The 14,291-nt window shown below is 38.7% G+C and overlaps 3 protein-coding genes and 1 long non-coding RNA gene across 10 annotated transcripts in view; 3 read left to right on the top strand and 1 right to left on the bottom strand.

The window, feature by feature from the left end:
• The window catches only part of si:ch211-200p22.4 (phosphatidylinositol-binding clathrin assembly protein), a 55,002-nt gene extending 50,308 nt beyond the window's left edge, over nucleotides 1–4,694 (top strand). For all 7 annotated transcript variants that reach the window (XM_047815988.1, XM_047816002.1, XM_047815986.1 and 4 more), the window contains one exon: nucleotides 1–4,694. This exon is cut by the window's left edge and continues 1,143 nt beyond it. The gene's annotated coding sequence lies outside the window, so the exon portion shown is untranslated.
• LOC113663171 (E3 ubiquitin-protein ligase TRIM39-like) overlaps nucleotides 1–14,291 on the top strand; it is a 537,569-nt gene that overhangs the window by 196,680 nt on the left and 326,598 nt on the right. The gene's annotated exons all lie outside the window — the stretch shown is intronic.
• Nucleotides 5,510–14,164, top strand: zgc:92429 (uncharacterized protein LOC445063 homolog). Its single transcript, XM_027178396.2, has 11 exons — nucleotides 5,510–5,714; nucleotides 6,238–6,287; nucleotides 6,721–6,777; nucleotides 7,384–7,538; nucleotides 7,821–7,924; nucleotides 8,745–8,797; nucleotides 10,489–10,559; nucleotides 11,343–11,445; nucleotides 12,627–12,746; nucleotides 13,117–13,179; nucleotides 13,296–14,164. Exons 1-11 carry the CDS (start codon nucleotides 5,651–5,653, stop codon nucleotides 13,620–13,622), a joined length of 1,167 nt encoding a protein of 388 aa, XP_027034197.1. The 5' UTR covers nucleotides 5,510–5,650; the 3' UTR covers nucleotides 13,623–14,164.
• LOC113663219 lies at nucleotides 5,512–8,648 on the bottom strand. The gene is made up of 3 exons (XR_007143547.1): nucleotides 8,513–8,648; nucleotides 6,666–7,534; nucleotides 5,512–5,526 (listed from the first exon to the last, which is right to left on the bottom strand). It is a non-coding gene; the product is annotated as an uncharacterized LOC113663219 (long non-coding RNA).

Raw genomic sequence — 14,291 nt, 5'->3', positions numbered from 1 at the left:
GAGTCGGTTCTGTTGGATCTTTTTTTTTTTATCTGAGCACTTATGTGGCACCAGTTCCACCTGTTTTTTTTTTTTTTCTACACGCCTGTAAACAGGGTCTCAGCTTCACGTTCATACTGATATCAGCAAAGACATATAACACATTAATAAGCCTTTGTTTTATGAAACAAAGATAAACTGAGATATCAGTGTTTGAGCAATTTATTTTTTCAAACAGAAGGTAACACTTTTTTAGCCAAGAGGAAATAAAAAACAAAACTAGCGCACATACGCACATGCAAACGTGTGTTAGCCTGAGAAAATCTCTTCACATGGTGAACTTTTGACCTTTTCTACTACTACTTGTAGAAAGCTACAGGTTTTTCCTAAACTAATGTTTCTCTTTTCCTTCTCCCGAAGCCGAAGTAATGTTCTATAGTTTTCAAATCTAGCTTCTGCCTAGAAGTGAACAGGCAGAAAATGACATTTAAAGATTTCATTCCGACTGCGGTGCCAAAGCGTGGCTGACATTTTGACGGCCGCCATCAGATTACACACAGGATCGATTAGGCTTGCGGCTGTTTGGCTACGGCATGCCAACAACTTGATCAGATCATGAGCTGTTCACAGTTTGCTAAACCGGCTGCTTCTTTAATATTATCTTTTCAGGATGATAGCCAAGGCAAGATTAAATAGTTTTGATGAACCTTGATTTAGTGAAAATATTTGTTCCAGGTGAGTCTTTCCAACCAATAATGTTGTTTTTCAGCCCTAAGAGCAAACAGAGAAAACATGAACGTTACTGCTTTCTCTTAAACACTTTAAGCTATGATTTTTTTTTTATTTTTAAGCTGTCATTAAATTTTTTTTTGGTTTGAATTTGCCACTGCTGCATTTGTGGATGCTGTAAGGACGTCACGTGATTTGTGCGTCAGTTATTTCCGTCTGAAGTCTTTTAAACGGAAGCAGACGTGATTAGCAGCGTCGTGCAATTAAAGCGGCCATGTTAACAGTTGTGATTTCAATTAGCTGTGAACATATGCTGTCTCTTTTACACCCACTCCAGATTTCCAGGCACGTAGCCATGTTGCGCTTCACTCTGGCTTTAAGGGAAGTGAAGATCTGCGTGTGCCAATATTATTCAAAGAAATTAGTGCCTGCTGTTTATCGCCAGTTATTTCTCTTCATCTCTCGGATAAAACTAATATCTGCAAAGTGCGAGTGTTGTCATGGAAGCGCTGGCAAAGAATAGTTGCTTTGGTCGAGGCAGCTGATGGCAGTTTGAAGGGCTTTGTTTTTGTGTTTTGTCTCATTCTTGTCACACTGGTGAGCATAATGGCATGCGGGGTCAAACTCCAGCTCTGTTCTTTCCTCGTCTGCCGCCTAAGTGATAATGCTTTGCTTTTTTGAATCAGCTCGCTTTGCCTGTTAGTCACTTCTCTGGAAGAACGAGAGAGAAGGCGAGGCAGCAGGAAGGCCACATGAACAAAACTATTGATGTTTTTTTTAAAGCAGCACAGTTTCCCTGATGCGCGTCTCATACCCTTGTGAGTTATCTTTATCCAACAATTTAAAGGGCTGAGCAGCGCTGCCTTTGGGGCAGAGCTTATTTCTAGCCAGCAAAATGTAAAGTAAAGCCTGAAACAGTACAAAAAGTAGCAATACTTCGAGCGAGTGCCAGTTTTGCAAATTGTTTAAATATTTCAGGTTCAGAAACACACACATTCTTTAAATATTGAAGCGTGTTTTGGCATTTTGTAAAGTCGCCTTGTGTTTTTGTATCAGTCTGTTGTTCTCAGAGCGTTTTTCAGGCTCTAACTTCTCCTTTTCTGTCTGTTTGCATGTTTTTAGCAGCTTCGTGTGTGCCGGTTAACGAGGCTTGTGTGTGTCTTGCACTTCTGGTTTTGTCAGGTGATGGTTGCAAGAGCTCAGTGTTGTGTTGTTTGTTTGTTTTTGTTTGTTTTTTGGTCAGTAGACTTATGCATGATCTCTCTAGTTTTGTTGTCTTTTTTTTTTTTTTTTTTTTTTTTTTTTTCCCAGTCGCATGGAGTCCTTATGTGCCAGTACTATAACGACTCTGTCCGGATGACCTTTTAACCCTTGTGTTTCTGTTCACGACTCAGCAGTGGATGTACTGTACACGGCTCATACTGACCGCTCGAAATGCTGGGACATGAATGAGCAAAAATGGGAGACATCGGTGTTATTGGTGAACATTAAAGACACAATCTGATTTCTGTTGCCTGGTGATGTTCGGTTGTGAGTGCAAATCAAACGTGGAGTTAAAAAGAGACACTTTATAGCCAAAAGTATGTATCATCACACCCACATGTGCTTCTTTTTCAGACTGTTGCCACAAGTGCACTGTTGGCTCAGCTCTGTTGTAAACACCTTTGGGATGAATTAGATTGTACGCCAGGTCTTTTCTCAATTCCTCACCTCATTAATTCACTGGTCGCTGAACGGGCAAAAATCCTCCCAAAGCCTTTTCAAGTAGAGTTGAGAACATTATAGCAGCAAAGGGGAACCAGCTCCTTATAACTGCAGCAAGCACATGTGGGTGTGATGATCACATGTCCACATACTTCTGGTGGAGGATCTCCATACAACACATGACCCAGGTGTTCGTGTCTTTTTGTTCTTGTTCAGCGTAGAATATGTTGGAGAGATATACATTTTAATTATATAGCCTAGTTTCACTTTAGGTTAAAAGGTAAAAAAAAAATTTTTTGTTTTTGGCCAGACACAAAATTTAAGAGCTTGTACCTGCTGTGAATTATTTAGTAACTATATTGAAATTAGTGAGAAGGTCTGGACATGGATTTGGGTTTTAAGGGTTGAGCCAGAATATGAATATCTTGTAGCTTTTAACTTTCTTATAAAGAATTAAATGATGGATGGATGGTTATATCAGAGGTCAACAGAACTCACTGACCTATCCATTACAGAATGTTAGTCAGATTTGGGCTTGTGTGTGTATAGCACTTATCACACTGCTGGTGCGCTACTTCCCTCTAGTGGACATTAGCAGAATTGCAACACGTTTCTGTTGGAGTTTGACTTGTTTCATTTGATGTGTATATTTAGGAAATGTGTTTACTAAGATTTGAATCCTCTCTGACATGAAGACGTGAAGCTCAAGGTGTGTTAGAGCCGAACTAAATGCGATAAATTCCCCTTTTTTTTCCCCCTTCATCCTGTGTGTGATTAGAATGAGGCCTGTATTTACAGCCACTGGCAGCTCTAGTTCATCCAAACCTTCTGAGCACATTGTGAAGCCCAGCATTTAACCTGCCCTCAGTGCTAGACTTAAAATATACAGACAGAGGTGTTCTACTTGTCAGTCTGATGCTGAAGTTTATACAGGGCTCCTCTCGCTTCAGTTATCAGGATACTTTTAAAGAAAAAAAAAGAAATAAATAAAATAAACTTGTGGTTTAAATGGTGGTCATTTTGTCAGACATTATGCACATTTTTTTGTTTGTTTTTTCTCCTTTTCTTTTCTTTTTTTTTCTTCTTTTTTTTTTGCTGCCTGACATAGTCATGTATATACACGTACTCTGCAATTTAAACATTATCTCTTTTATTTTGCTTTTGATCTTCTGTACTGGAGATAATTGCCTCATTTATAGATATAGAAATATATAGAAATATATATATATAGATATATATATACACACACACACACACACTGTCTCTGTGTAAGTGCCGGGGTGGAAGGCTTCAGATTTTCAATTCATCGACATTCATTATTGATGCCAAATGAGAATAGTGAGTGGAGAAAACCCATTTGTACATTTTTTTTTTCCTATTTATTTATGCAGAATATAAAGATTTTAATATGCACGGTAAATACATATAACATGAAATCATGCAAGTTTTTGTTTTTCATTTTATTTCATTCTTTCAGTTTTTACCAAAAGAAATAAAGTCATTTTCCTTTCCTAAATTGCTTTTCTCGTCTATCATTTCAACTGAGTTTAATGCAGTTATCCATATTCCATACACCTTAATGTTGTACATGAAAACACACTTAGCTTATTAGAGCAAAAAGCTCTGGCTGGAGCACTTAATCTTCATGTCATCTCTCATCAAGATATTTTCTGGTCTTCCAGCCCTGCATGTGTGTGTGTGTGAGAGAGAGAGAAAGAGAGAGAGAGAGACATTCATGGACTACTGGCCCTTATGAAAGCCGAAGGTTCGATGCTGCTGCTTGTTTTAACCTAAAAATCTCGTCGGTTTTTATTTTCTGCAATGAAGCGCTCAATTCAGGACCAAGAAGTGTGACGTGTTTTCGGTCTGATTTGGATGAATTTAGTTGTATTTTTTTTTCTTCTTCTCTTGCATGTGTTGATTTGTTTTGTTTTCTATCTGATCTATGAGGAACCGGACTTCCGTGTATTGTTTGCAAAGTTTTATTAAATATGGTGCTCTTTTTTTTCCTTTGTTGAGTAAACAATCTGTTGTGGATGTAATTGACAACTTTTGTGTATTTTATCTGTTTTCTGAAAACTAGTTTCTCAGTGGTTGGTGTTGCTTGTCCGAGTAAAATATTTTCATTTAACATTTTTTTTTGTACGTTTTTCCCCCCGGTCACTTATGTTGTCTGTATTTGTAATGCAAGCTCTTACCATGAACCATGAATGAAGGCCTTGTGAAGTAATTGATTGATCGCTTGTGCTCGCCGGTTTCTTAATAAAAACCCATTTTTAACATTTGTGGCGTCTTTGTGTTTGCACTCAGACATTACACTGTAGGTTTTATTTTTATTTTATTTCAACGCCTCCGTGTGCTCTGAACATTCTGTATGTTCACCTCCACCATATGACCAGGGTCATTGTGTAACTGCTGAGAAATGAATAAACACATTGGCAAGGTTGTGTTAATTATTAATGAACAAGATCTTTTCCGGTGGTTGTAATTCCGTCACTGTGGATCATGTGTGGGTCATTGCTTGTTTATTCTTATGTATCTCTTGTTTTTCACATAATAGTCATTAAAGAAGTCATTTGCATTTCCTGATCACAAGAAAAAAAAATCTCTAATTTGGACAGGGGTTTCCATAGAAACAGTAGAATTTGGGTGATAAACGTTCATCTAAACAAAAAAAAAATGCTTCTGTGGTGGTAAAGAGGTGAAGCTTATTAGTGAACGTTTGAGTATTTCTGTCACTCACTTGGTGAGAAAGTTCTTTACACATCTGATCACTTTTAGAGTTCTCCCTCTTGGTCTCTCAAAAATTGTGTGTGTGTATGCGTGTATATATGTGTATCTTTCACAGTTTGTCATACAGGCTTGTTTTGTTGGCTCTGGCTCTCTGCTCCTGCTCTGTATGGGTGTGAGGCTCACGGCTCTCCTGCCCCGGATATCAGGAATGTCAGGCTCTTCAGATAAAACCCAACAGCTGTGAGGCTCCTGACTATTTATAGCTTTCATTCAGCTCTCTCTCTCTCTCTCTCTCTCTCTCTCTCTCTCTCTCTCTCTCTCCCTCTCCCTCTCGTCTTCTTTTGCTCTTTCTGGATCTCTCCTTCCTCTTGACTGAAAGTTCTGGAGGGTGAAGTAGACAACAGGAGGAGTGTATAAGAGTCTGTGACAAACCAGGCGAGCAGCAGAGCAAGTGTTCCGTAAAAGACGAGTCCTAAAGAAGAAACTAAGTGCTAATCAGATCAGAATGGCTTTGCTGTGTTATAACAGAGGCTGCGGCAAAAGGTTTGATGAGGATAAGAACTCTGGTGGTAAGACTTCCTTTTCCACATTTTGTGAATGAAACTTTTATCTGTGACCTCTTGTGTGTAGTTATCGTCTTGACTTTGATGTTTAAGCTAATCAGTTTCCTGAACAGTTGAATTTTACTTGGTGATCTGATATAGAAGTGCACAGACACGTACTAATTTTTTTACTGTTATTACATGTGACTGTTATGATTGTCTTTTATACATTCCCTGAAGTTAAATTCACCTTTAAACTCTGACAGATTTCGTTCAATAAGACGTCAGCTAAAGACGTGCTGTCTCTAATTATACTGATATAAGAACAATTAAAAACTCCCCCTAAAGCGAGGAGCTGTGAGAAGAGAGGAGCTGTGATTGTCCACCTGTTTGTAGACAAGTCACTCACATTTCCTCACAGCTGTTCCTGAGTACCACAAATGTCCCCTGTTCTCCTCTCTGATTGGCTGGCTGTGGCAGGGACTGCAAACTAACACTGCTGTGTGTGGTACAGGGTGTGTGAAATGTGTGTTTCTTTCTGTGTGTTTAGATGCCTGTTGTTTTCATCCTGGAATGCCTATCTTTCATGATGCCCTGAAGGTACAGACACACACACACACACACACACATAAAGACACACACACACACACACAGTAGTCTTAAAGAAGCAATTTGCAAGGCCCTCAGCTGCTTGAAATGTAAATGAACTAGTTTAAGTTAAATAAAAAGAAACTTTTAAAAGCTTCACACTTCCCCAAACCCCAAAGTTCTCACTGCTGAAATTGTTTGAGAAAATCTAGTGATTCCGATACAGGCCAGAAATATGATATATAACAGATATATAACAGAAATGAATAAAATAGTGAAATCCATCACAGAGCAATACAGAAAATAAACAGTTTGCTAATAAATATTTAGTAGCTGTTTTATAGCACTAAAACACTTTATTTATTTATTTATTTATTTTTATTTACTAACCGGTCAGATCATGATGTGGTTTTTAGTGTAAATGTTCTCTGTTTTCTTTCCTCAGGGCTGGTCCTGCTGTAAGAAGAGAACGACAGACTTCTCAGAGTTTCTTTCAATCCAGGTAGTTGACACACTTCCAGTAAACATTTCAAGGCATTTCAAAGTTGATTATTTGATTATTAGTAAGTTGTTGCAGGACCCACTGCAATTTAGCAGCTGTGACTCTCTAATGAATTTAATAAGACAAATAGTCCTTTGTCTTTATAAGTGCTGCTCCATGGAGACTCCTCTCATAAATGTTAAATAAATGTCTCTATATATAAAAAAAACTTTCCCAAGGGAATTTACCGTAAGATTTTCTCTTCATTAAATAAGGTTTCTGGGGATTTATTCATTTATTTTTTAATAAATCTGTTTGCTGAGATTATGTGGAGCCTCTGCCATACAAGTCTATTAACCGTGACTATAGAAATGATCAAATATTAGATCGAGCAAAATGATTAGAAACCCGTGAGTGAGTTATTGTTGCACTACTGAGAGAGATGTTCAGTCCCGACCTTCTGACCAATCTGCATCCAGAAATCCACAGATTGGTTGTCTTTTTCACACAAAAACAGTCACTGCTGCTTCTTTATAGCATAATGTAATACATTACTGTATGTCATGCCAATAAATTTTACTGCTTATTTCAGTTAAAACTTTGTGTTGTATATCCCATCATGCTCAGGGTTGTTCTCGTGGACGTCATAGTAATGTGAAGCCTGAAGAGCCGCTGAAGCCTGAGTGCAAGTCTGATAAAGGAGAGAAAAATCTTCACAGCAGCGAGGAGATCATCTACCAGGGCCCCAAATCTGCTGAGGCTTTGGAGAAAGAGCGACCTAGGTACACACACACACACACACACACACACACACACACACACACACACACACACACACACACACACACACACACTTCTTTAGAAACCTTTCTTTATTCCTGTCACACACACTGTCTCACCTGAGATCATCCCGAGATGAGAAGAAAAGAACATGACCTGTAAAATGTCACAAAAGCTCATCTACTCTATATAAAAGCTCTATCAATACTCTATAAGTGTGTGTGTGTGTGTGTGTGTGTAAAGAATAGTAAAATGATTATTGTTGTATATCTGTCACCCCTCAGCTCTGATGAGCCGAAGTCCAAGCTGAAAGTGAAGGTGTCTCCTTCTCTGTCTCAGATCCTGGAGAAAATGGAGATCAGTGAAAAGCAGAAGCAGGAGAAGCTCGGTGAGCTGACGTTTCTCATCACTCCATGTATTAAACGTCATCATGTTCTGATGCTGACAATCCTCTAGTCCTGATATTCCTTTCAGTTTCATCATGTTCCTGCTCCAACACCTCTAATATAACTAACTGAAGGATTTGTGATCAGCAAAAGGTGCAGAACTTTAATTACAGAGAGTCCTGGCTCTCTAGAACAGACAACTACAAAACCCAAAGCATTTCCACTGTATATTCCAAACCTTTTAGTTTTACTGAAACATGGATGGATAGATAGATAGATACTTTGTTGATCCTTAGATGAAACCCAATTACTTCTGTAACACGTGTCAAATTAGGCTTATTACAATCATAGGTAAATTATAGCTATAAGACTTATGAGTTTTTTCAAACAAAAATATAATAATAATAATAATAATAATAATAATAATAATAATAATAATAATAATGAAATAAATGAAAAATAAATACGTTTATAAAAAATAAATAAATGTAAGTAAATACCTCTTGCCTATACTATACATCACAGCTACTACTTTCATAGCCACTGCTTTAGGAAGTGTTTTTACTAAGATTAAAAATGACAGAACTTACATCTTCGGTCATTTCATACACTTCACAATAACGTCTGTTCTAGATTTTGTTCCATTGTGACTGAAATTCTCCTTTCACACAATTCACACAATGCAATGACCTCAGCATTGTTTACTCACTTGTGGTTTATAAAAGCAGCTTTATGAGGTGGAAAAACAACAGGTTCCTTTTTTCTTAGTACATGTTGTTCACTTTGTTTCCTGTCATGTGACCAGATGCTCTTCTCTTTCAGACAGTAAAATCGTCATCGTGGGGACAAAGTGTAAAAACTCAGGATGCAAAACAGTAGGTGGAACTGTGTGTGGGGGCTCTGTGGAACTGTGTGTGTGTGTGTGTGTGTGTGTGTGTGTGTGTGTGCTCTGTGGAACTGTGTGTGTGTGTGTGTGTGTGCTCTGTGGAACTGTGTGTGTGTGTGTGTGTGTGCTCTGTGGAACTGTGTGTGTCCGTGTGTGCTCTGTGGAACTGTGTGTGTGTGCTCTGTGGAACTGTGTGTGTGTGTGTGTGTGTGTGTGTGTGTGTGGGCTCTGTGTGTGTCCGTGTGTGCTCTGTGGAACTGTGTGTGTGTTCGCGTGTGTGTATGTATATGTGTCCATGTGTGTGTCCATGTGTGTGTGTGTCCGGCCACATAAAATTAACAACACATTATTTAGGGTTCCTCATGGTATGACCATTAAAAAATTATTTCGACAGAAAAAAAGTACAAGGCCAATATATGAATATGCATTTTATGCAAATTAGAAACATTCCTGTGACCAAATGTCATCACTAAGAACAATTTGGCTAATTATCTGCTAGTAAACTAGCCCACATTCATCACACAGAAAAAAAAGCATAAATAAAGAAAAGAAAATCCTGTCTGTTCCTGAAAGATTTCTGACCGATATCACTAACTCCAGAAGGAATTGAAGCCAAACCCACCAGCTCTGAGGAATTCTCTTCAGTCTGGTCCTCTCTCAATGGAATTCTGACCAATTCAGTCTGCTCTCAATATTATTCTGACAAATATCTTCCATCCCAGTAGAAATTCTAACCAATCTTATCCATTCTCCAAGGAATATGACCAATGCTGTCCTTCTCAGAAGAATTCTGACCAATTCTATCCATTCATCAAATATTTCTTTGCCCTTTCTTGTTATTGTCTCATTAGCCTACACAGTCTTTCCCCCAAATTATTAGCAATACTAACAATGATAAAGCATGAACATTCATGCTTTCAACCCCTGCAGTAAGATTAACTAACATTAATCTCATTATCAGATAAAACTCCAGATTGAGATCCCCAGGTTGGAGGCATTGATCTGCTGCTGTTTAGAATAACCAGGTGTCAGAGAAGGATGATGGGTAATAGCATGTAGATAATTGGCTTGGTGTGTAGGCAGATTTTTCTCATTACTTTGGGAACATATCCATTCACTTATTATGTCCTATTTGTCACTGGTAATTGGAATAGACACTTTAGTCTTCGTCTCCTTACGCAGGCAGTGTTATTTTCGTCTCCTTACGCAGGCAGACACCAGATTTTATTCTGCTCCTCACTCCGACTTTGTTCACTTGTACAAAGTAAAATAATTTATAGATTTTCCTTGTCCCTGACATCAGTGTCCAGACACCAGACAGATAAAAATATAACAGAGAGTGGTGGAGAATTTTTAGGGACATTGCTTTGACCATTTTATCCCTGTCTGTATGAATGCTGAGTCATTGGACTGCAATGTTTGAGGCGTTGAGGCAGACACATCTAATGCATTTTAAAACCGCTGAGTTAATCGTGTGTGTGTGTGCGCGCACGCACAGGTGGATGTCGAAGAGAGACTGTGGGTTATTAATAGGATGGGTTCATTCTTGTGTGTGTGTGTGTGTGTGTGTGTGTGTGTGTGTGTGTGTGTGTGTGTGTGTGTGTGTGTGTGTGTGTGTGTGTGTGTGTGTGTGTGTGTGTGTGTGTGTGTGTGTGTGTGTGTGTGTGTGTGTGTTTATAGCTATACCAGGGTCCAGAGACAGATGCAGAGGTTTGCACACATCACCCTGGAGCACCAGTCTTTCATGAGGGGTGAGCTTACAGATTTACATTTACATCATTTAACACGTCCTTATCCAGAGGAACGTACAAAAAGAAAAGTGCTTTGAAGTCTAGGACACAGACTTCGGATATCATCAAACTAGATGATATTTTTTAAAATATCTAACACAAACAGCAAAAAACAAGTGCTGGTAGAGATGTTTCAGTGGTCATCACCCATCATTTGAACGCAGCCAGGGGCTCCATTGTTCTGACATCTAGAGCAAGTCCGTTCCACCACCTCAGTGCCAGAACAGAAAATAGTTTTAAAATATAAATGAAAATATACATCTATATATGGTATATTTCATTTTGAAATTCCTGTTTCCATACCTTTCTGTGATATAACCTTTTGTGTTTAAGTCTAGTATGTCATGGAAAACCTTTGAAAAGAATCATGACTGTTCTATTGTTGAAATAATAGGAACTCACTGTCAAGTTCTCTTGTCTGCAAAATATCACCAAACTCCCATAGTAACGAGTTATTTATCTGGAAAAATGACTCTGGAAACAAGATTGAAACAAGACTGGACACTACACCCAGTCTACAGTATAACCGACATGACCTACAGTGTAAGCTGTAGTGTAAATTGGTATAAGATTTAAAGATGAAATGTTTGTTTTGTGCGTCCAAACACTGCTGCTTTTACATCCACCTACTACATACTGTCATCCGTTTTATAGCGGAGTTCACAGGATGTAAGTTTTATGCTATGCAGAACCTGAACAACTTCATTCCTGTGAGTCAGTAAAACTATTCCAATCATCCTTTAGATACAAATACTGGAGCTGCTGCTGCATAAAGACCATCGACTTTAACGCTTTCCTGGATCAAAAAGGCTGTACTACAGGCAAACACTGCTGGGTCCAAAAACAGGTACAAGCATTTTCACATTCCTCCGGTCCTTTTATGTGCAAATGCCGCATTCAGATTCATGATCCATTTTTCATCGTTCTAACTCAGACTCTCACTGACCTTCAGAGAAACCTTGAAGAATATGGAGTCTACTTAGCATATTGACTACTTTTTCTTTCATTATAAATGGATGTGATTTAGGTGTAGCTTTGGGAACACTTAATCTTGTTGCTTCTTTCTGTATTGCTGGACTGAAAAACTGACATAACTATTAATATATGATGTTATAATATATAGAGATGGGGAGCCGCTTTTCCAGATGCAGAGCATTTTAACATTATGCTATTTAAAGTAATGCTTCAAGATAAAAAGCCTGAGGTGATTGATGACGGCTTGATATCATAACAACAGCAGCTCCATTAAATTAGCAGGATACTGTCTGTATAAATAATCTTATATTCCAATAGTAGATGAAGCAATTCGGAATAAAACATGTGCTGAAAGTCACACATACTGTACAGCGACAAAGCGACCAGCGATCCTTCATCGCTAATGAGAGTTAATGACTTCCGGTGACATGAGTGACAGGGACCTTTAGCGACTAGGATGACGAAGCATTGCTGGGAAAAGTAGAACTTTATGGAAATATTGAGCAACTTGGTGCAGCGACTACCAGTAACGAAGACAGTAGAGTGCACTATGTGTGATCTGTGTCAATGAACACACGCGCTGCTTCTCCTTCATCTCGCATGACATGATGCAGATATACACTGCTGAATTTTATACACAAACACCAAATCTCCCTACACAATCTTTCATATCTGTGGCAAGACAATTGACTTGAAATGCTATATAGGTGCCACACACTTATAAATCTTATCACTATGGCAACAAGTAGTAGAAAATCTGACTGGTGACATCTTAGTACAGAAACTGGAGACTTTTGCAAAATAACTCTGTTCCTGTTATTAGTTGTTGTTGTTAATATGTTGTTATCATGGAAAAACAATAAAGAATTAGAACAAGTGCGTATTTATTAATTGTTATTCGAACCAAAAATATAACTACTCTCAGAGCTGCGGCTATTGAACATCAATACTTCACCAATCAGACTCGAGAAATGGTCAGCATTGTGGTACTACACTAAATAAGCTTCACCTGAGAACTCCATGGTGATTGAGCTGTTTTGTTTCCATTGACAGGACAAGAAGAAGGTTGCATGTCGAAATGACTGGCACCAGACGGGCAACCAGGTGGTAGTCACTATCTATGCCAAGAACGCCAACCCTGAGCATTCCTATGTGGAGGCGAACCGCACTGTGGTAAGTCCACATCCCTGATAGCCCTCTGTGGTGCAGGAACAGGCTGAAATCTCACTCTACACTGAGACACACTTCTGAAATTTATTTGGTTTGTGAGGATCAAGGATTTGAACATGACCCTAGATTAGCAAAAACCCATACAATCCTAGCAGGCTAGACTGCAGCAAAGGGAATTGATTTCCCTGCTTGAAGAATTCAATTCACTGTTTAATTAGGAGAATCAGCATGTGTTTCGAGCTGAAAACGAAGCAGTAGCTGTTCATCCTTCATGTAAATAAACAATGCTCACTCCACTGGGACCAGATGGAGGGAAATGGTGGTCTTATATAATATACTGTACCTTAAGAATTTCTTATTTTTGTCCCGACAGCTGACATGTCATATCCAGTTTGAAAATGACAAGGAGTTTCACAAGGACTTCTATCTGTGGGGGGTAAGACCGAATGCTCACATGTCTGAGCAGCTCTGCCAAGCAAGTCCTGAAAACATCTGCAGTATAAATAAAAGCATACACATCAGTCAGTCACCTTTGCTGCTTTTATCCCTCAGGTAGTTGATGTGAAGAGCAGCTTGGTCAACATGGTGCCTTCTAAAGTAGAAGTGACCCTAAAGAAAGCTGATGCTGTGGCTTGGGGAAAACTGGAGGACTCCAAACACAAACCTGAACCCGAGGTCACAGAAGACATCTGTTCCACAGAGCAGGAGATGAAAGCTGACGAAAAACCAGACTGGTACATCTCAGATGATGACATCAGTGAGTCAGACTGGGAGGATGACGACGACGACAACAAGGAGGACGTTAAGAAAGAGGAAGAGCAGGATGTGGACGGTCCTCCTTTGCTTGAGGAACCCAAACCTGTACCTCCAACGAATTAGAGGCCAGTTAATCTGCACAGGGATTGTTTTTACTCAGTGTGCCAGTCGAGGTTTAGAGGGGAATGAAGTGCATTGTAATAAGTTCATTTAAATTTATTTCACTGTCATCATTTCATTAAAGTCATAGAAATAATGAGTTATAAGAATTATTCTCATCTACTGCACATTTAAAAAAAGAAGATGGTCACCAAAAACTGCATTTTGTACATTTTCTAACATTTACAGAGTTAGTTAGTTAACACCCAGGGGTTGGTTATTTTCCAAAAGCAGCATGTTCTTATGTGCTTTATTCCTCAACCACCTGAGCAACTCTAATGTATTAACGAACCTCCTCATGCATTTTATCTAATTGTACTTGCAGGTCTTCCCTCACCAGCCTCTTTTATTCTGTTTTAATAAGAAAAGAAAGTGCAGTGTGTCGTGTTAGCAAGAAACCCTTGAAGAAAGAACTCCTCTGTCATGAAGACTCCTGTGGTGGAAAACTTTGTCTGTTCAATTATGAGTCTCTTTCCATAAATGTCAAATAAACATCTAACAGAAAATGCATTTCAGATTCTAATTTTTGTAAACAGTGTTTTAAAATCTGATGATTATTAGCCTTAGCTCATGTAGCTAATTAAAATGACCCCCGTCAAAGCTGTGCTTCTAAAAAAAATAATCCACACATTT

Source organism: Tachysurus fulvidraco, chromosome 1 (genome assembly GCF_022655615.1).
Source record: "Tachysurus fulvidraco isolate hzauxx_2018 chromosome 1, HZAU_PFXX_2.0, whole genome shotgun sequence".
Classification (NCBI taxonomy): Eukaryota; Metazoa; Chordata; class Actinopteri; order Siluriformes; family Bagridae; genus Tachysurus; species Tachysurus fulvidraco.
This window is presented reverse-complemented; position numbering and strand designations above follow the sequence as displayed.